The 23,197-nt window shown below is 39.8% G+C and overlaps 3 protein-coding genes across 4 annotated transcripts in view; 2 read left to right on the forward strand and 1 right to left on the reverse strand.

Moving 5' to 3' along the window:
- Positions 1–9,003, reverse strand: part of susd6 (sushi domain containing 6) — a 28,946-nt gene extending 19,943 nt beyond the window's left edge. The window contains exons 1-2 of the mRNA XM_088403990.1: positions 8,750–9,003; positions 435–605 (exon numbers count right to left, since the gene is read on the reverse strand). Of these exons, the coding sequence (XP_088260116.1) occupies positions 435–564 (130 nt within the window). The 5' untranslated portion in view covers positions 565–605; positions 8,750–9,003. The remainder of the gene's footprint in view (positions 1–434; positions 606–8,749) is intronic.
- A 1,111-nt stretch (positions 9,004–10,114) lies between these two features.
- On the forward strand, positions 10,115–12,981 carry acot20 (acyl-CoA thioesterase 20). Its single transcript, XM_088403767.1, has 3 exons — positions 10,115–11,209; positions 11,285–11,487; positions 11,714–12,981. The coding sequence occupies exons 1-3, from the start codon at positions 10,759–10,761 to the stop codon at positions 12,302–12,304; spliced, it is 1,245 nt and encodes a 414-aa protein (XP_088259893.1). The 5' UTR covers positions 10,115–10,758; the 3' UTR covers positions 12,305–12,981.
- An 878-nt stretch (positions 12,982–13,859) lies between these two features.
- On the forward strand, positions 13,860–20,636 carry gpr176 (G protein-coupled receptor 176). 2 transcript variants are annotated; one of them, XM_088403766.1, is made up of 4 exons: positions 13,860–14,497; positions 16,908–17,160; positions 18,075–18,849; positions 18,964–20,636. In XM_088403766.1, the coding sequence occupies exons 1-4, from the start codon at positions 14,269–14,271 to the stop codon at positions 19,288–19,290; spliced, it is 1,584 nt and encodes a 527-aa protein (XP_088259892.1). In that variant the 5' UTR covers positions 13,860–14,268; the 3' UTR covers positions 19,291–20,636. The 2 variants fall into 2 exon arrangements, with proteins under 2 accessions (XP_088259892.1, XP_088259891.1); XM_088403765.1 differs by having other exon boundaries at positions 18,075–20,636.
- The last annotated feature ends 2,561 nt before the right edge of the window (positions 20,637–23,197 follow it).

Genomic DNA, 23,197 nt, shown 5'->3' on the forward strand with positions numbered 1-23,197 from the left:
CAATTTTAATGTTTTTCTTAAACGAGAACCAAATGACTGGACTCGGCGATGATGAATAAATCATTTTTATGCTACTGAATGGAGTACAACTCTTGACCTGGAGGTTGGTGCAGTCTAAAGTCCAACACTTGCTTACTCTGTGAAAAGCTCTCAGAGGCCATGAATTGTCACATCTGATTATACATTTATGACAGGAACATGGCTGCAGCAGAGAACATTATCTCTGTTTCACTTAGAGGCTGAGGGAACTGTTGTGATTCATTAAGGTGATGAACAGAAACATGGAGTGGGCAAGACTGCAACCTGGGTGACCCAAGTGTAAAAAAAAAAGGCAATTTCATCGAGTCAGTGGAAACAAGTTAAAACGGCAATTTATTCCACATGCATAATGTGAGAGAAGAAGTGTGTACAGTATGCTTGTGTGTGTGTCTTACCTGAAGCGCGGCCATGGGGGAGCACAGTGAAGAGGAGGAGAAGCGTGGGGAAGGCCAGCCTGTAGGCCAGTGAGGAGGAGGACGACGAGGAAGGGGCTCTCGTATGTAACGCTACCATTCCATTGCACATCTTTTCCTCCAACAACCGGCAAGAGTCCTCTACGGCTTAACCTATTCCAGAGCGTCAGAAAGAGAGCGAGAGAGAACATGGATTACTATAGCCGGTCAGGATCACATTACGTAACCCACAACAACAAGCGGGGACGGTGAAGGATATTCAGGTTAACAACCATCACTGAAAAGGCTCTTATCTCAATGCTTCATCAAACAGCTACCTGGTTATTGCACAAGTTGCCTATTTGAGTTCCATGATTTTTGTTCCCAATCACAGGCAGTTTCTTGACTCCCTGTCTGACAACACCAGCATGAAAATTCCTGTAATCGACCTTCTGTCCGTTCTCCTGGCTTTCGACCAAGATCTAAATAAACTGTCCATTAATGCGCCAGTGCGGATGATGCAACAAGAACACAAATTCCTGGTGTCAATGAGGAAGCAGCATTACGGACACGTGAAACGCAGGAAGGCACAGGTATCAAATTCAAGGCCCGGCGGCCAGATCCAGCCCATCACATCATATTCCGTGGCCAGCAAAGGCAAATCATGTAATATTTCTTGTGAAAAAAATAAAAGTTGCTACTGTAAGTGCATTCACTTTGAATAACATTCCGATGTTTGCATATATTTTTGTTGGTTCAATATCCTCATTTTATATTCAATTGAAAAAGTATTTTCAATTTCAAAAGATTTTACTAGCTTCTGTTGTGTATATGTGGTAATGAAAATTATGGTGCAGCCTTACTTACCTTAATTAGTGAAACAGATCAATGAAATGACTGATCACTCTGCAAATTATGACTGCCAATCACTGATATTGCAAAAAAAAAGCAATTAAGGGTTGGTTATAATCAAGCCGATCAGATTGACAAAGTCTAACTAAAATTAATAAAAACCAATCTGATCCATTTACAATAAAAAAACAATCTGAGGGGGGGAAAAAAAAGTCCAAATGAAATAAAAACTAATAAGCCTAGTCATCACAAATAGGATTTTGAAAGTAGCAAATAGTCATCAGGATGAATGGGCATCGATTCAAGAGGCATTGACAGTTAGTAATTGAATCAAATTGCAGACCTCTGAATTGTAATCGAATTGTGAGGAAGCGACAGTTTCCCACCCCGAGGATCCAACTGGTCTTTATTACGCCTGTGAGACCACTGTAAATCTTGGCTTTGGTGCTACTGAGAGATTGTGAAGAGGGAGCAGTTTTTCTTATCTATGGAGAACTTGCAGACAGAGTCCTCTACAGAGAGGGAGAGATAGAGATGGGTGTGTAGAGACGCATATGGCTGCTGAGCTAATGGCAACTGTAATAGCAAGGTTACAATTAGAGGGCAGTGGATATGATTGCAAATCTGCTGCAGGGCCACTGGCAGATGACCCGAAGCCGCTTTGATGGTGATACTGTAAACACGTGACTTCAAATGACAGGGCGACATGCACGAGCCGACATGCTGTTGGGAAGACGTCAGATTCCGATTAAAAGTAGAAGGTGATGCTGCACACGTACAGTGTTTCCTCCTAGAAATTTTTTTTCAGAAACTGGGGCAGGCGTTGCGGGGAACCACGGCCATGCAAACAAACGACACTTGACTGCAATTTAGTGTTTGACAATAATGAAAAAAGACTGATGGAGTGGCGTAGGGATGAACGGTTAATTGCAAAATTGACAAATACTGCAATTGTTTTTTTTTTTTTACAAATCGAATATTTCCAATTTACCTTCAAAAAAAAAATTGAAACATAAAACAGAAAATTACATCTCAGACATAACATCTCTTAATATGAAACAGTCCCCGAGAAAAGCTAAAGTGATTCAAATAATGTTTTTTTAGACCAATTACTATGTAAATCTTGAAATTCTGTACTCGGGTGCAAAATGGTACAAACAATATCGCTAATAATTAATTTAATTTGGACATCGAGCCCTACGTCATTGTTGATCATGCCTGTGCTAAATTGCTAATGTGGCTGTCGTCTTATTTTACATCCGTAGATAAAACTTGTGAAACATATGCTATGTTAGTTACTCTCTAGTTACTCTTTAGTTTGAATAGGAAAACGAATGTAAAAATTCAAGGAGGAAACAAAATCTTATTTTCATTTTTAGAATCATGGATATTCTTAAGGAGGAAATGATGGAGTTTTGGTAAATGGGAACTTATGGCATTGGTAGGGATATGATAAACAGTTTAATGTTGTATCGCCATCCTGGCGAGTTCAGGGGTTAAGAGACCGTTAAAAAAATATCGTTCAGCCTTAGCTCTAGCAGCAAGGATTTCAGAGCGGTGGGACACTGTTCCTGAATGTAGAGGAAACACTGCATGTATCTTTTAAAAACAAACCTTTAGAAGCTGGTATATTTAACGTTTCTTCCCTGTTTCTATTGAAAAATTGTTACAAAAATTGGGAAACATCAGTCAGGCAATGCTCCACGTTGAGTGGTCTTTTCTGAGTTGTAACCGATTGGGAGGTTTCGCTTGTGTCTAAGTAATAATAAAAGTTTGACACACACACTTAGTCTTCCTGGGTGTGTTGAAAGAGTCAGTCTTTTGGTTCGATATGGTAATGTGGCAGAATCTCTGTCTAAAAGAGGCAAATGTTCAAGGTGTTTAACTTACCTACCCGGGCAATGCCAACTTCGGTGTGATGACTGTAAATATTTCACAGAGCAGAGTGCCCCAGTACATCAATCCCATCATATATGATCAGGCTGCGCATGCTTCAAGGTAATGTTTCACATGCTTGAAGTTGAAGGGAATTTGAAAGGAGTGAGAAATTTCCAATACACAAACAGCATGTTTGGCACAGCCGCCTACAATCTTCCTTATGGTCCCGAGGGTTTGATGGCAACAGATACCCGCATGTGGTGCAGGTCAGTGGGAGCAAATGACGCAAAACAGATTTGACAAGACAGAGCCAAAAGGAAAAAAGAAACTTGCAAAAGGAGCCAAGCCAACCTTTGAAAACTGGGGGTGTTATACTTTTAAATCGGTTAGGGGATCCAAAATCTGAGCCGGGGGTTAGGGAAAGACTGTAGCAAAAGGTCTATGAAGGACAATCTAAAGTCAGAGAGAGAGCAAAAAAAATAAAATAAAATAAAGGCTGATATGCTTGAAAGATTCTGCAGGGATGGCATTTCTAATGAAAGGTTGCACTCTTGGGGAGGTCAGAGTATTGAGTGGCTGGTATGTTTGCAAAGTGAAAAGTTAAGCACAATCATGGTACTTGCTTTCACACAAGTGCTGAGAACAATCTGAGAGTCATATAGACTGCACAATGACATCAAAATCCTCAAGTCCAGAACGACAACTACCCGAGGGATGAATTATGGAAGCTTTTACTCAGATTTTTTATTAATTGTTGTGGCAAGACAAAGTACGCAAGTTAACATTGTACAGAAACTGGTGACTGCTAAAAACGTTGCATTTCTTATATCCTTGTAACAGGAGTATGGAACAAATCGGTTCTCAATTAACAAATTGAATCGCAAATTGACTGTTGGGAATGATCGGCGAGTCAACATTTTTCCTATTCAACTCGAATGCATTATTGCAGATTACCCTGGGTTCTGCCATGTACAGCAAGGGGTCCTGGTGGTTCAAGTAAATTCTTTTAAACAAAAAATGATAACCGTGGCGACGTTAGCGTACTGGCCAATGATGGTACACTATGAATACATATATTTCCAAAGTCAGTATGATGGCTTTTTAAAGTGCTTCAGACAACATATGGTGTAGATAAAGTGTGCACAATCTAACTCGGCTGTTCATTGGTTGGGCTGCGATGTGTTTTTGGCAAAAGTCTAATTCAATTGTACGAATAGTCAACTTGGAAAAGAATTTCAACGTGAAGAGCAATGCATTACCCAAGTAATGGATTAAATCATCAAAAAGATAAAAAACATTCATTTGTGACAGCCCTAGCTTGAACCCACAATATGTCTGCTGACAGTGCATGGAGAATTGAGCGTGTAAGGAAAAAAACAGCCTCTCACTTGCCACTTCATTTAAAATGTTTTTTTCATGCAGGTTCACGCAGGGTGGCATCCATAACTAAAGCATTGTGGAGAGAAATATGCAGCCCCATGTCATTTCGGATGCTGGATTTGAGCATATGATTAAAGCGCTTGCGCTGTATTATAATAACCTCCGCAGATCCCACAGAGAGCCTGAGAAATGCCCACAAGCCTATCGGCCTAATGTGCAAAAATATGAATACGGAACGAGCATGAATTATGAGTTCCTGGTTAAGATAAGATTAAACAAGACCTTCTTAAATTGTCAGCGATCACAGCATTACAGTATAAGGTACATAATCAAACAGGTCTTATTGTAAGTAACCAAAAATGACCACCAAATGACAGCTGACTGGGCATTTGTGCGGTGTCAAAAATGCATGCTGCTCACATCACACATCAAGCAGAAAATCTTGAGCATGTTGAAAATGCTAACCACAAACATCCTAAACCAAAAATGTGTCAGCGTAGTCAAAATCTAATCTGTTCATACATCAGATGCACATCCGTAACCTTAGCGATTATCGAAAATGGTGGGGGCATATCAATAACAACTAGCTTCATCCTGTTAGTTGTCGATGCTATCGCTAAAGTTGTTGCACCACTGCATGTGTTGTGCATCAGAGAATTCAAGAAGCCAGCAACAAGGAACAATTAATTTCAAGACACTAAACACGGCATTACAAAGACCAATTTTAAAAAGTAATAGCAATTGTTTAATGCAGCAATATGGTGCGCGAGTAAAGATAATTCAATAACAATTTTTGTTCACACCAATACCTAGTATTGGTCTGAGTAGCCACCATACCTCATACCTTTGATACACAAAATCACTTGCACAAAAATGACTTTTTTTTTTTTAAAGATTTACACTGTATATTCCAAAATAGTATTTTCCTTGTCATTAACGTCATTAATGTCATTAACTTAATGGCATTTTTCTATGATTCTAATGCACATGTCTACTTTGCAATCATAAAATTGGCTTCCATCGCAAGTACCAATACCTTGAAAAAAGGCCAAGTATCGGCCTGATACTGATATTCATGAGTCAACCATAAACCATTTAATTCAAATGCAAGCTGTTGAGGTCAAAGGACTGTGTGCTTCCACTGCAAAACAAACAATTGTACCTAAGATGACCAAATCAATGCAAATAAACATGAGCTTTCATGCATTTTGGCTTCTACAACTACTGACTTAATGTAAAAAGCTGACATACAGCATTGAGCCAATCGGAAGCTAGCTATTGCAGTTTGTGTGACAAGTCCCTCCTGCCTCACAATTAGGACTGGGCAAGTATCGTTATTATATGTCAATTGCAAATAAAAACGTGAAAGAAAGGAAATAGATGGTTTGTTTGCCGTAAACAAAAGGAGACAGAAGAGAATGTAGGGGGGGGTAATTATTACCGACTAATTATTCTACACATTCGAGTTCACCCACCAAACACAAAAGAACACGCCAGCAAAAACATCACGATACAACAAGAATTTACCATGTGTCTTTTTTCTATCCGCCGCATGTGTTGTGTTGATGTATTGTTAATCCTCCTTGATCGCTGTCTTGCATTCTACTTGACTTTTAAGAGCTGTGTTTACATTTTCTTTATGTTCACGAAAGCCCGGGGTAATTAACTAACCCGTGTTGACATATTTGCCCAAGTTTTGTAGGCTTTTTGTAGACTGAAACCAATGGAGAATTGTATTTGGATTCGCTCACTCTCGTTCACTTGGCCTATGCTTCCAAAGTATGGTCTCTCTGTGACGCTGTAGTGCGCATGCTGCATTTGTGTAACACCAGTAAACAGCAACTCTAAATAGTCCACCCAGCGTCTTTAACAGAAAAGTTCTAAGAAAAAGGCAAGCTCATATAGGTAATCCTTTGAAGATGGCTATATTGAGACTTGGAGACGTATGCTGGCATCTGGTAAGAATTGCTCAAGTGTTGCAGGATATAGCTGATGTCTCTTACACGTTATGCTGACGTCTGACATCACGGCGCACGGTGACATTTATTTATTCTTGTGCTTTAGTTTTAGCAACCCTTTAACTGTTTCCACTGCTTTTCTTTTGAGAAAATTGAGCCCAACTAATGGTGGAAAAGTCAACAGTCACAAATAGACTAGTAAATAATTGTCAGATGTTTAGCCCTGTAATTACAACTGGAAAACTCGGCAACTATCCACTTCAGACACCAGTCTGAGAAGCATCCATCCAGCATGCTGTTACTGCAGCTTTTCAGCTGCCTGTAGCACCGTGAATGCAAGCGGTCCAAGGAAAGCAGCAGCACAGGCTCGTGTCCATGGGCAGAAAGCACTCATTGTGCCAAAGAAGCAGCCGAGAGAATATTTCCACCCGATAGGCCTCAATGCTACCGCAGATGGTGGAGGCCAGTGGAAGGAGCCCAACGCGAAGCTCCGCATGGCACAAACTAGTCACTCTTTGTGATTGCTACGGTGTAGCTTTGACTCATTCACTGCCAGCCCAGTAAAAATGTATAGCCATCAGTGCGAGTAAATGAGTTAAGCACCACAGCGTCCGGTCATTCATCGTGGTTACCTCAAGGAACGTAATGAATAAATCCAAAAGTTGTTGAATAAAGGGGGAAAAAATAAACCTTTGACAATGGCTATCCATTGTTGACAAACTTTCAGTGAGGCCAGACATAGAAACGTTTGTTTGAAATCTGAGCCCAGGGGTGTTAAAATGCAACAGTGTGGTTTAGCGTGACAACAACAACAACAAAAAAACACTATGAAGAACCTTTTGTTGCAGCTTTTGACTTGTGCTGTCGCCACAACCAATCATCCATGATTTGTTTGGCAACCAAATGAAATGGTTTTGGGTGTCATTTTTGGAAGAGACCTAAAATGCATGTTTTGCGTGATATCGTTAGTGCTGTCAAGAAATTAAAATAAAAATAAGATTAATTTCAATCTGTGATTAATTTCTAAAATTAATCGAGTGTTTTTAAAAGACACAGTGTTATTGTAGCGGATGAAAGACTGACAAACAACAAAAACATACTGCTTCAATATTCAATAATATTACAAAGATATAAACAAGGATTTAAAAAAAAAAAATGCTTTAATAAGGACTGAAATTTATCACAGTTAATATGTAAACGTGACACCAGTAGACACAGTACATTCCCCATAAGACTTGTCTGTCCCCCACCAAATATTCCAAACGTAAAAATACAACTTTAAAATGCTGAAACAGTTGGCTCCTCGACGATGACTGTTTGATCAAATCCCAATATTAAAAACTCATATTGTTGTAAAATAAGAGTCTAAAAAGACACAATCTGGAAGAAAAAAAACCTTGCCACTTTATCACAAAGTGTTGCCCTGGCTTTTTCTTCTCTTCCTGAGGTTTGTCATTATTACATTTTAAGCAGACAGGGAGTAATCACTTCCATCCTTGAGTACGGTAAGTGTATGACGTTCCTGTCCTTTCCAGGGAACAGGAAACGACTCAATGTATTATTGGAACAAAAGCGAGGGTGGTATCGGACAGTGGTTAAGGGGGGAATATATGAGCAAGCCCACCAAAGTCAACAGCAGAACACATCACTTGCAATTCTCAAGAGACGTCCAGCCGCCTTCGCAGCTGCAGTCAGTCACACGCTAGGACACGTGCAAATGTACTGCGAGGTATTTAAACAAAGAACGTGCCGACTTGCCGAGATCACGCACACACACACACACACACACACGAGATAAATACAGAAGCACACACTCAATAAAAGAGGAGAAAAACAAAAGCTTGCATTTATTCAGTAGATTGCTAGTTAGGTACGGCACAGATCGCTGGTCACGTGACCGAATCGTAACAATACACAAGCGACACTGTTGAGAATTGCTTATTTTCACATGAACAATTCCTTATTAAGAAATGCTTTAAACGAAAACAAGTAAATTAATGACCGAAGAGCCACAATCAATCAAATACGCATAAACGTTCGCGAAACACTGTTTGCTGCTCTACTGCATTTTAATAAAAAATAGTTAATTTAGTTTATAAATAGAGGGAAAAAAAATCACCATGAGAGCATGATTATTACTGCTGGTCCCATTTGAAATACATTTCCGATAATGGAAAAAAATAACCACAACAAATGGAGCTTTCGTAGTGGCCTTTTCTTGTTCAGCTTGCCAAATAAAAAGCGACTTACCGACAAAAGGTTTCCAGCGGCGAGCCCTCCTCCCTTATTCACATTCGACGCATTTAATCGCAATGTAAACGAACACACACGTCGCGGTAGGTAATGAAAAAAAAAAGCAACATCAAATGATGTATGTATCGTCGTTTTTCCCTTGCGAGGCTCTGTTGTTTCCTTGTCCTCGACTCGGCTCGCCAGTTCTTTATTTTAGGTGAGCGGAAACACTCGCTGTGTGAGAACTCGACCAGCTGCCTTGCTCTCGCGCGGTTTCCATGGCTACTCCGTGAAAAGGGCGGGTCCTAATCTGTCAAGTCATCCACAGGACCCTTTCAAAATTAAAGCAAATCCTTTCAGAATAAAATCTCGACAATTAGATAGCAAAAGAAAAGAAAGATGAGAAAAAACACAGCCTTGACTGAAATTCGTTTACCAATGTACCGCAGGTTTAGGTTCCTTCAAGTCTCAAAATATCTAAACAAACTTGTAAAAAATACATTTGGATTGCGATGACTTTTTACCAATGATTATTCATTTTGTTCCATCAGTCTTAATTCTTCATAGCTATTACTTGTATAGTGTATAATTGCTTTGTTATAACCTTATATTTTACGACAATTAACCTAAATTGTTCGGGTAGCTTTGATATTTTTCGGGGGTTCAATACAGCACATTTTCATTTTGATGTTTACAGTATTCCAGGTAGCAACAAAGATAGAATGATGGAGATTTTATTGTCATATGAATAGTAACACTACACAATGAAAGAAGCAGATCTTTTCTTATTCTTATTCTTATTCTTATTCTTATTCTTATTCTTATTCTTATTCTTATTCTTATTCTTATTCTTATTCTTATTCTTATTATCATGCAGAACAAATAGAAGCCAAATGTGTTAACTTGCGTAGCCAATATCAGAGAAAACGCTGTTCATATATTGTATATGGATAGCAATAGACAAAAAGAAATTGTGTGTAATGCTGCACTCTAGTGGCTAATAAGAATATCTACCAAGATTAACCTGATGGTGCCAATTTTGACCAAAGTTTTTGTTAAAAGATAACGATTAAATAAAAAAAAATAAAACAGAGTATGTTGATAAAAAACATAAAATTAAGCGATCAAAAATAATAACATTTCTGAAAAATCTGTACAAGGGGACGACCTCATACTCCTGGGTGTGTACCATCTTGACAAAACAACGCAACGTTTTTTACGCCAATCTTGCATTTTAAATATGCTATTGTTCCCAAATCAGATATGCCTTTTAGTCGTGTTGGGGTAGCTAAAGTAAACAATTCTTATTTCAACTTCTTATTTCAAAAACAGTAAAAGAAGCGTTTCTGAACCCCCCCGTATTTTTTCAGTGAAATGGTTCCTTCCAGCAGTTACTGGTACGTCGGTTCAGTGTTTTCGCTTTACTTAACCACGAATATGTATATTTTTGAGGTATGTTTGAACTCATCCAGTTGGGAAGGTGGGATGTTTGCGCGGTCTTAAACGTGCATGTTTATTTAAGTCACAAACTATTTTCTCTCGAAGTAGAAAAACAACGATAATCAAGTTATAATTCGTGCATAATTTCCATTGAAACGAGCACACTAGATGAGTGCATCTCCTCGTGACTTTTCTTATAACAAAAAGCTGCGTTTCACCTGATTGTGACTTTGAGTTTTGTTTACTTGTTTCCAAGACAGTGGTGAATTGTAACCTTTCACCTAGTTAAAATTCACCGGGTCTTTGACTCAACACTTGACCGTGATCAAAATGTCACTTGTCTCAAAATTTCCATAATTTTTCACTGATACATCGGGTCAATATTTTAGATATTGCTACTGTACTTACAGAGACGTCTAGCATATGAAACAGTATTTTACAGACTAATTTTCCGGAATAATTTACAGATTACGTTTAACATTAATTCTGTAAAAGTGTGCACAGGATTGTTTTTGACATACTGCTGCAACAACAATGAAAGCAACATTCAGACCATTTGTGTGAGTCACAATCACCTCGAAACAAAAATGTCTCAAATCCGCCTAAAAATACTCCCCAGCGTCCGCTGTCTCTTTGACAAAATGGTTCAACTCAAAGTTGAGGGTCTCGCACCCCACAAACAGGTAGAATTAAAATCGAGGTTGGTTGATGACAAAGGGGTGATTTTTAAAGCATCCGCCCTCTACCAAGCTGATGAAAAAGGCCTGGTCGATGTGAGTAGTACCCCCTCTCTGGGAGGAAGTTACACTGGAGTGGAGCCAATGGGTCTATGGTGGTCCATGGCGCCAGACACCCCTCACAAAAAACTTGTGAAGAAGAATGTACTGAGTCCAACTCGAGTGGAGATAGCTGTCTACAATGGAGGTACTGGGGAGATGTTAGCTTCTGAAACCAACGAGAGAGAATACATGACGGAGGGCATGAGGAGAATTCCTGTGCGAGATGGACGTGTGCGAGGAGTCCTCTTCATACCACCAGGTTTGTGAGTTTACTGTAGTGCATCAAATAACAGCAGGACAAATTCATCACATTAACTAAGTCTTATTTTTTCAGGGAAGGGACCATTCCCTGGAATTATAGATTTGTATATTTTAGGTGGAGGCCTCAATGAGCAGCGAGCCAGCCTCTTGGCAAACAAGGGTTTTATTGTGCTGGCACTGGCCTATTATGGCTACCAAGATTTACCCAAAAATCCCAAGAACTTGGATTTGGAATACTTTGAAGAGGCTGCAAACTTTCTACAGACACATCCAGAGGTTAGTAAAACTCATGAGATGCAGGACTTTCAATATATGATTCGTGGTTTGGTTCGCTTTGTGTTGCGCAATACAGTATACAAATTTCCCCTTGATGGAAAATAATCTGAGTAATCCCCCCTAAAAATAAAAATATCTCCATCTATTAGCTCAATTGTATGAAAATATTAATAATATATCACTGATATGGCAAATTATTATAGTATAATGTTATTTTGTTCTGCAGGTTCGAGGTCCAGGAATTGGCATTATATCAATGTCCCATAGTGGTGCTTTGGCATTGTCAATGGCGTCTTTTTTCTCAGGAATTACAGCAACTGTTTGTATTAATGGCTGCAGTGGAAATACTGTGATTCCATTACACTACAAAAACATTGTCATGCCGCCACTTCGACCTGTCATATGGAGAACAAAAATTAGGAAATCTTGGCTGGTTGATATCCGGGATGTCACACCAGATCCAACCTTGAAAAAAAATCGTGCGTCTTTGATTCCAATCGAGCGTGCCAACTGTCAATTCCTGTTTGCTGTTGGAGAAGACGACCGCAACTGGAACAGCGCTTTTTTTGCCAAACAAGCTGCTGACATTTTGAAGAGTCATGGCATGGAATCCTGTCAAGTGATTTCATATCCAAAAGCTGGACACTTTTTGGAAGTTCCTCACACGCCATTTTGTCCGTCCTCCTTCCATGCCGCAGTGGGAAGAGCTGTGGCGTTCGGTGGAGAACCAAAAGCCCACTCAGCGGCTCAGCTGGATCTGTGGGAGCGGGTCCAACAGTTTTTTAAGAGACACTTGGACAACATGAATGCAAATTAATGGTGGCCACGCCCATTATGTAACTCCGCCCCTGTCAGGTTTCCAAGACTCATATATTCTACAGAGTTACATCAATGCAACCATGATAATTAAATCATTCAGTGTTACCCCTGTTCAAATTGATCTTTTACGTCTACAGCCGTTAATGGCACGAAATGAGGTAAACACTTTATGATTTAATTCTAAATAGCAGAACAATCCACAAAACTACCACAAATTACTTTCAAAATAATATTTACTTAGAAATGGTGTTAAAGATTCATCCTACCAACATAAAGAACTGCAATTGCAGTAATGCAGTGCTTCTCAATTATATTTTGCCAAGCCCCACTTAGGAAAGAGAAAATCTTTTGCGTCCCCCCCGTCACTCGAAGCACTGACTATAAATAAGATTATTATCGATGAACTAAAACAGAAATAAGTGCATCAAAGTGCCTGAAACAAACAAAAAAAAAATGATGGAAATTCTTATTTCATTGCAATTACACTTTACATGACAAAAACAAGGCCTTTTTTCTGGAATCATCCGCAGCCCCCAGGGGGGCCCGCCCTGCTATCTAATAATCACATTTAGTGAAAACCAGGAGTAATAACGATGTTCCAAATTTTCAAATCAATTCAGTCATATCTACTGTAACTACGGTACTATAGAAAATTTAAGTTTGATGTCAACTATTCCTGTGTGTGTTCATGTGTGTGCCCTATTTTTGCCATTTGCACAAACTAAAGAGGAATGTGACAAGCTGCTGTGAGAGAACAAACAGAATGAGGTAACAGTATTTCGTTGGGCAGTCAATAAGCCAACCATAGCCAACCATAAACAACACCATAACTGATACAGTGCTCAACTTATGTCAAATATATGTGCGTGTGTGTGAGATTTTAACAGTGTTTCTGCTGTTACTCTGTAATTCTAATTCCATGCTTTGAAATGCTGTGACAGGAACAGTACTGTACAGTACGGTTTTCAAATTAAGAGCAAACGTATTGTTGCATTTAGCAAATTATTGCTAGTTTGTGACTTCTTTGGATAACTTTGTATCCCTTAATTTTGTTTTGTTTTAAAAGGATATACATTGTCATTATAGTGATATAAATTTTCAGCAGATGAGTCAAAGATTCGTCACACTATCTAGATTCAGGAGTTACAGAATACATTTTGCCTGGAGATAACACTACAAATGTAATGCTAAAGACAATACATGCCAAGAGTGAGGTCGTAGAAAAACAAAGTGAATGCAGACCTTTCAAAATGTGGCTGTAAATTTTTTTATTTGAGGACTTTTCAATTCTGTTTTTCCATCCATCCATCCATCCATCCATCCATCCATCCATCCATCCATCCATCCATCCATCCATCCATCCATCCATCCAGTTTCCTTGGTGAAATAAATTCTGAGCTCCTGTTTCTTTAGATGTGCCAGCGCATATGTACATGCACTTGAATTGTAGTTGTTGTGGTGGGGATTAAGCCGCCACCTTCATAAATTTAAGTGTTGAGTGAGCGACGAAGGAGCTTTTTTTGGCACTGGAAGAGGAGGAGCATCCCCCTTACTCCCCCCTCCTTTCTACTAAGTCGCGCGTCACGTGGTGAAATATTCATTATTCGTGGGATCTCCACACTAGTCAGTCGACCAATGGACCACCTCTCACGGTGCAGCAGGAGTCTGACAGCCACAGAGAGAAAAAAAAGAGAGAGAGGACGCTGCATCCACGAAATGGACGCATCGGAGCCAACCGTGCACCCCTGTGCGCATGGATGCGTATGACTAATTTTTGTCTTATGCACTCCGATGGCGTTCTCAGATGTTAATGCAGTGATGCACACGTATGGATTTCGGTGCATGCTTGACCATCGTCTCCCTTCGCTGCGAGATACAATGTTTCACTTGAAGTGCAACCAGCGTCCATAAAAACAAACAAATAACAAAAAGCGCCCAAACAAACAGTAGAACCACCACGATATGGATAGTGGGAATTGGGCTGCAATGGTCGGGGACGGCGCAGCCAACGTGACAGCGGCTCATATCTGGCTGAGTGTCCTCAACTCCTCCAGCCCGCCGACCCGCTGGGGCAGCCGTCCGCCCCACGAGGGAACCGCGCCGGACGACCGGGACCGTCTGATTCGAGAGCAAGCCTACCGCGACTTCACCACCGCCATACAGGTTCTCATCCTCATTGGGTCGCTACTCGGTAAGTCCAGGAACGTGAATGGGGGCTGGTTAAATAGAAATCACTCACATAATGACAGAAATGTTAACAGGTGATTGTGAGCCGTTATTGCTGTCATTTAGCATTGCAATTAAAAGTAATTATTAGTGACAAATCTTGCACATTGCTTTTGACGTTTTTAATCCAAATAATAGGCCTACATGTAATTAATATCATCAATATATTTTAGAATATAACACAACCAAAATTAATATCACCAACAAAATAGATAACAAATAGATTCCTTATTTGTCTGTCGGTGCGTATACAGCAACATTATCAATAAAACAGATCAATAAAAGGTTTTTCTTGCAGGACCTGTTTATTTTCCTTATTAGTGGTGGTGACCTGTTCACCTCACCATCATCCTGTTTGGTCTGCAAGCTTGAGAATAATGCTAATAATGTTCATCTAATTATATTGAGACTGCACATGTGTCCCTCTGTAATCAACCAGAGGCTCAGAGGTACTATTGCCATTTTAAACCACTTTGAGAACAAATATTGTGGCATTACCTCATGTTGTCACTTTATGCACACTGTCTGGAGGGACAAACTGGAGCCTTGTCTTGTTATTCCTGCCTAATTAGGAAACAACCACACTTTTTGCACCTTGACTAGAGAATGAAAATATTGACGTGAAGGCACATATGTGAGACTTTAACGGGGTTTCTACGTGTCAAATCAAATTTAATGGCGTGATAAGAAAAGTAAAGTTTTCTTTTCAAATTAGAAGCAAATTAATTGGAACATGAACCAATGTATTGACGCATTTGCAAAATGCCATATGCTTCTGTTTTGTCATGTATTTAACATGCAGTGACACAACTATTCAGCAGATTAAACAGCAATAAAACTTGACATTGTCTTCTGGAGTTGCACAGGGTGTACAATATTAAAAACAATGTTGTCAACCACTGTTCTCGACATGCTAATCTTTATAAGACAGACACTGAATAGTCACACTGAGCTAATCAGCAAAGGTCAGCTCTAATCTAAATGAGTGAACATGATAAGTACCAGGCCTGCTCAATACCATCTTGTTAGCAACGTAATGTGGAGCATGTTAAGCTGCCGATACTGGCATTTGGCACAGAGCTCATTTGGAGAGGATTCTCAAGTGTTCACAAGATGGATAGATAGATGGAAGGATGAATGGCTTGCTTAATGGCTCCAATCTGGCGTTGCTAGGAGCATAACATTTTGCAGAACCCATGACAGAAATACAGTGTATGCTAAAAAAGGTAGCAAGTTCAAGAAATGTCATGGACAAGGATATACAAATGTATACTTTTGAGAAAAAAAACTCAAAATGTTAAAGGCGAGGGAGCTGTAAGGGAGGCGACATGTTTATCACCGATGACTTTGTCATATCAAAGTCAAGCTAGCGCTTTGTCATTTTGACAAGCCATGTTTTGTCAGATATTTCTTGTAACAAACACTTGATGTGGACTTGGAATAAGTAGGTACGCAGTGACGTGCGCTGAGGTTCATGGCTGGGGAGGCACTGACGTCATCAATCAGATTTACAAACATCATATGAGCTCCCCAGAGAAACGTATTCACATATTTCATTGGCAGCAGTTATGTGTTTACTGTATGTTTATATTTATTCTTTAAGCATACAACATGCAGCGCACAAAAAAACACATTTAATGTAATGACGTTCACGTCTAATGATTTCCTGCATCGATTAAATCATTCCGTATTCAATTTGACAAGCCAGAAAATAAAGTGGATTTCTTCAAATGGTTAGCTCTCCTGACATTTTACCAAAAGCATGTTCAACAAAGTTGCCACGATTGGCAGATCTAACAGCCTGTTAATGCTCGATCTTATTAGTTTTATATATATATATATATATATATATATATATATATATATATATATATATATATATATATATATATATATATATATATATATATATATATATATATATATATATATATATATATATGGATGGATGGATGGATGGATGGATGGATGGATGGATGGATGGATAGATAGATAGATAGATAGATAGATAGATCTAACAGCCTGTTAATGCTCGATCATAGATAGATAGATAGATAGATAGATAGATAGATAGATAGATAGATAGATAGATAGATAGATAGATAGATAGATAGATAGATAGATAGATAGTTTTTATTTTGAGCTGCTTTGTTGAATGAAAAGTGCCCGGTAAAAGTCTGATTGTGTAATGGATGGATCATTGGCGATTATTATTAGGATTTAATGCACGTCACAAGATTAAAATAAATGTGAATCCTGCATGAATGTCCTAAAAATAATGTAAAAATGCTTGCAGTTAATGACATTGTTCTTCCACCAGGCACTCATAAATGCTTATGATGTGACTACAAAGCTCTTCATTCTGTTCTCCACAGGGAATGCCACCATATTGTGGTGCACCTGCTCCACAAACATCTTCAAATCCGTAACCAATCGCTTCATCAAAAACCTGGCCTGCTCGAGTATCTGCGCCGGATTGACTTGTGTTCCCTTCGACGTGGCGCTGGGCTCTAGCCCCCATTGCTGTTGGTGGCTTCGCACGCTATTGTTTTGCAAGACCATCAAGTTCCTCCACAAACTCTTTTGTTCGGTCACCGTGCTCAATTTCAGCGCCATTGCGCTAGACAGGTAAGTTCATGCTAGAATAGAATAGAAAAGAACAGGATAGAATACAACAGAATGATTTTATTGTTTTTGCTAGAAGTGAGAAATCTGCTTTAATTCCAGTGAAAACCCGACTGTTATATAAAAGGGTTAACTCATTCATCTCACTAAAAAAGAAACAACAAAAATCATTGTTGCATACAAATGCAGCGTTTGACAAACATATCAAAGTAACCACTTTCCACCGTCAGTTCTGCAGTCCTAACCACTGACCATGAAATGGTGGCTGGTGGTTACCTCCCACTCGCTTCACTTTGAAAGTACACTTCACAGACGTGAAAGGTTCGAACGCATTCAAGCAGCGCTTTAAGCTCTTAATTGCTTGACCAAGTCGGCCGAAGTACACACCACCCTCAAACAATGGAGCTTTAGAATCACTAACGTCAAAGCTTCAGTTTGTATTTGCACTCTGTGGAGATTAAAGTGAACAATGCTCGGCGTTCATGTGAGGGTAAAGTAGCCTGGACTGACATCTCAGATATATATTTTTAGAATGTAACAGAACCAAAATAACTCAGCAGGTTAATCATTTCAAAGTTTATCTATAAAGTGCATTTAAAAACAATCTCAAAGGGCTTAGCAAAGTGAGTACGGCTACTAAAATACAAACAAATTATCAAGCAAAAATTTAGTAACAAAAAAACTGAAATAAATTCAATATAGAACAGCATTAGAATGAAATAAGAGGTATCATAATTGGTTTTGATAACGGTGATGCAGGATGATGGGATGAGAGATGATTTGTTATATTTATCATAATCTGTAATGCAAACATAAGGAAAGGCGCCATTTTTTGGTTTAATAATCGATCACACCACCAATGAAGGTTGAACATCCAAGCCGAGTGTTCGATTCCCAATTCATTTTCCGTTGCCCAGGTACTATTCAGTGCTCTACCCACTTGAGAGGAAGATCTCGGATGCAAGATCGAGGGATCTGGTCATCTACATTTGGGTCCACGCGGTGGTGGTGAGTCTCCCTGTGTTTGCCGTTACCAACGTCACCGACGTGTATGTGACGTCGTCCTGCTCAGAAGACCACGCCCGCTCCCTGGGGCACACGCTTTACGTGTTGATCTACAACATCACCACGGTCATCCTCCCTCTGGCATTGGTCTTCTTCTTCATGCTGCTCATCCGCAGAGCACTCAGCACCAGCCAGAAGAAAAAGGTGATCATCGCAGCGCTGCGGACGCCGCAGAACAGCATCTCCATCCCGTACGTGTCTCGACGAGAGGCCGAGTTGCATGCCAGTCTCCTAGCGGTCGTGCTGGCTTTTTCTGCATGTAGCGCCCCCTATGGTGCTCTGGTTGTCTATCGCACACTTTTGGTAGACCCCAAAGAGCTGCCTGCATCACTGTACCTCACAGCCTTATGGCTCCCGAAAGTTTCCCTGCTCACCAACCCGCTTTTATTCCTGACTGTTAATCGCTCGGCACGCCACAGCTGCTTGGAGCTCCTGTCCAGGATTCACAGACGCTACAGCCGACGGAACATGGTCAGCATGGGCGCTCTGGCGTCTCTGGACGGCGAGGTTGCGATAGGAGAACCGGCGGGCCTGGAGACAGCGGGTCGTTCCGGAAGCCAGCTTCTCGAGATGTTCAACATCGGACAGCAGCACATTTTCCGGCCCTCTGAGGAAGAAGAGGACAATGTCGGCAATGATATCCCGCCTTACGGATTAGAAGGTCCAAAAGAGGACCACGAGGACGGGTCACGACTAAGAGGCCTCCGGGCACACGTTATCACCAATAACGATCTTTTGCAGAGACCTGGAGGTGGGCTCCCAAAAGAAGCCACGCCCACAGGGATGGCACCGCGCTCATCTCCAACCCACACGTGCGCTTACACCTCATCGTCGCAAGTGGCACCGGCTACGCTTCAAGAAACAGAAGACCCTAGCCAGTTTGGCTTCGGACCCTTCGAGCTGCCTCCTCAGTGGTTACCTGAGACGAGAAACAGTAAAAAGAGGCTGCTTCCGCCATTGGGTAACACACCTGAGGAGCTCATCCAGACCAAGCTGCCCAAGCCGCGGCCTGAAAGGCGAATAAGCAGGAACAACAAGGTCAGCACCATCTCTGCTGTAGACCCATAAATTGGACCAGTCACGAAAATGCACTGTAACCTTTACAGGTGACCCTAATTTTGTCATGTTCAAACTTGTAAATGCAAATGGGGGTATGAGCACCCTTGGGGGTACATTAACACATTTCAAAGGGGAAATGATATATTAACGGGGTTTCTGCAGGTATTAGCCAACAAAATTTTAAATCTTTCAATCTTGTTTCCAAAAATACACTTATCAACTGAGAGTTCACTTGATAATCTGGTTCTCCTTTTGGTGCAGAAATTACAGTAATGTAAATTCATCTGTAAGATTTGCAGTCCATTTTATTTGCACCCCGATATTTAACCTGAATTAAGTCTCAGTTAAAACTGGTGGACTGAGGGGGGCTTAACTTGTCATTGGGGGGCAGGAAATATATTTGCTGGGGGAAACCCTCAATCTGGTATTCATGGTAGACTAATGCTCCACACTGGATATATGACTGGGTCTATGCAGGATGTCTGCTTTTTTTTTTTTTTGTCACTCTGTTTACATTTTTTCACAATATAATGAAAGTGGCACTGCTCAAAAGAAGTCAACATGAAATTTATGTATTGTTGTTTTTCTTTTTTTGCTGTGAATAATATCTCTGCTCAGCCAATCAATACAATCAAACAAGTATCGAAAATCCGTCACTGTGATAGAGGCGCTTGAGAATATATTTTGATAGTAAACGATTCAGCATTTTTTAAATGTTATTCTAACAATGTGCTTCGACCCCATGTGTATAATTGTTGTTTATTACTTCTTATGCAGTGGACGTTGTCATCATTTCTACTTCAAATGTTGGTGGATTTAAATGAATGCTCTTGTAAATTATGCAAATACAAATACGAAAATGACTTCAGCTGTTATTTTGTTTATCGGTGGAGCGTCTGTACTGAAAACAATACTAGGGTTGATACACTTGAATTGAAGTCAACTGTAAATTGATGTTATTGATTTTCCTCAGGCTGTAAAAAAAAAAATCAATGTAGACACACATAACCACAAATCAATTGCACACCCAGCTGTTTTTCAATCTGTCATTGTCACAGTACCATCTCCAATGTCTCCATGGTGAAGCATATGTACAGTAGCACACACCAAATATTTATCAAGCTGTTACCCCCATCACCTCTCATGGTTTACCACAATTCCTCGTTATGTCTACAAAGAAGCTGGATCTGCTTCATGCTGTTATCATATCACACTGTGCGTTTGCACACGCTTGACTGAACAATTGCCATTGCTGCCATTTAAAAAGAAAAGGGGATGTGGAAGAGATTTATTGTGTTCTGCTGGGTTGAGGCTGCATTATTAAACCTCCAAATCTTTACAGCTCCTGGACTCACTGACATTTTTCTGATGTCAATTCGACCTATTTAAAAAATCATTAAGAAAATACACTTTAAAAAAACATACAAAAATAAACATGTGCCCATCACAAGATAGGAGTGTTTAGTTTGAAATGAGTACAAAAGTAAAAGAAAAAAAAAAAAGAAATGGGAGGAGACATGCTAGCCAGCAACATGGAGAAAAACGAGGGTCACCTGTGTTTAGTTTTCTACACAAGGTTGTTTCCCACACTGTTGGACTGTTTATTGAAGAAAAAAACCAAGGGCAGGAAGGAAATGGACAAATGCAGCAAAGTGGAGACTGAGGAGTAAACAATAGCATTGCGTCACCCGGAATTAATGTACAACAGCTGGGTAAGCGAAGATCATTTTTTTAAATTTTCTGCCATTTTAAGCCATTCATTGTCACAAATTTGAAAGAGAACCTGTTTTGCTTGTGGAATGGTGTCAATGGAAGGTTTTTGAGCTGACATTTTTAAATCCAGTAGGTAGATGCGGACAGTGGTTGATGATGTCATAACCTGGGTCGTATTGCAGTCAAAACTGCAAAAGGCAGATGGATTAGGAAAGGATTATTAAGGTGCATGCGAAAGATTATGAATCTTAAAAAGTGGCTGCATTAACTGTGATAATTATTGTGTTCATTGGTTTGAATGAGAAAATTTAAATTTAAACCTAATTTACCTGAAATATATTTTAATGCCATGACCGGAGCAGTACATTTATCTTTTCAAATTAAAACCCCAAAAAATAGGAGCATGTAACAACTATCAACTACTCCTGTCTAAAATGTTCTATGCCTTTGTTTTGACAAAATGCTGGATAAAAATTGCCTAGAGATCGTTATAAAATGTATTACATCTAAAGATATGATCTAGTTGCATTACCACTTGCTGTTTTAATAGATAAAATTCAAAGCACTAATTGATTTAGGGCATGAGTGAGCTGACCTATGACCCTATTGAAGTTTAGCACGATAGAAAATAGGCGCTCAAGGATGTGTGCTGAATGACCATTAACTGGTAGAATCCTTGAGCTAGCTAAAAAAAAGTCGAGATTCAACATCATTCTGTCAATGCTGCCGACAAAAAGAACCTTTTGTCCCGCTGCAGTGCTTTCTGAGTACTGAGAGCGCGCCAAAGGAATTCTAGTTGCCATGATTTATGCAAATGAGCAGCTCTTCAATCGAAATAATCCTCTTTACTGTAATTCCGAGCACATGACGAATGTTTGAGGTATGACTGCTGCAGAACAAAGTCCCCACTTATATGATCAGCTTTCGTTTTATGTAATCTAAGCGGGAATCGTCGCCAGTGGTATTATGTTGTCGTTTATGTAATTTTTTGCCTGCTTTTACAGTGAGGCCATTGATTTTGTGAAAAACAATTTAATTAATTTCATGAAACTAATAATTAAAAGTCTAATGTGCTGCCATAGTGAGATCTCTAGTATATAACAATGATTGCCCATTAATGAGGTTAATACTAATCCCTAAAGTGAGAAGCAGGATTGACCTAAATGTCAGTTTATGGATGATTTGTTTTCAAATCCAATTCTTCCTTGCGCCCCTTACAGGAGACATATTATGGAAGATAGATTTTTTTTAAGTGTCTGTAGTCAGATAATTGAATCTCTGGGATGCTGGATTGCCCATGAAGCGTGAAATTATAGAACTAATCCTTTTTTAAAAATCTGCCCATTTAAAAAAAAAAAATCTTTAACCTTACAATATGTTACAGTGGGTCCACACAATGATATTTTTCCATCCATGATTTTGAAGCTAGGGAAGATTTGATGCTTTACAACAATGGCTGCTGAACAGAATAGACACAATGTCCTAGTTTTCTGAATCATCCACCCATCCATACTGGGGTCACTGGCTTGCTGGTGCCTATCCCAGCTGACTCCGGGCAGTAGGCAAGGTACACCCTAAACTGTTGCTAGCCAATTGCAGGGCACACAGAGACAAACAAACATTCATGCACCCATTCACACCCCAGGACAATTTAGCATGTCCAGTGCACCTGCCATGCATTTTTTTGGAGTGTGTGAGGAAGCCGGAGCGAGGTGGATTTGAACTCGGGTCTCTGAACTGCGAGGCGGACGTGCTTACCACAGTATCACCAAGCGCTTATTCTAAATCAATAATTTTGAAATGGGCTCCCAGTACATCTTGGAGTGTGTGAGGGTCTAAAAGTAATTGACTGCAATTTAATGCAGTGAAAGGAACAGTACAGTTTTATTTTCAAATTAAGAGCAAATTAATTGGAACCTGAAGCAATTGAGCAATAAATAGCTTCAAGTGACTGCTTTGCAAAATGTTTCAGGCCTTGTATTTTGTTTCATACAAATGCATGTTTTCATTAGTGAAACAATGCTTTCACACCGAGCTTGCAACTACTATTCCGCTCAGCGCGCTGTCTCTGGAGGTATCATTTTCGGGTCTGTGGTCCAATTCAACACTCCATTCCATGTTTTCATCTTTCAAACTGGACATCTTGCCAGGGGAGAAAATTGGGCAGCGGAACGGTTGAATGCATTGCGCAAACATGTCATCT

Source organism: Hippichthys cyanospilos, chromosome 20 (assembly GCF_059441005.1).
Source record: "Hippichthys cyanospilos isolate Australia breed blue-spotted pipefish chromosome 20, RoL_Hcya_1.0, whole genome shotgun sequence".
In the NCBI taxonomy this organism is placed as follows: Eukaryota; Metazoa; Chordata; class Actinopteri; order Syngnathiformes; family Syngnathidae; genus Hippichthys; species Hippichthys cyanospilos.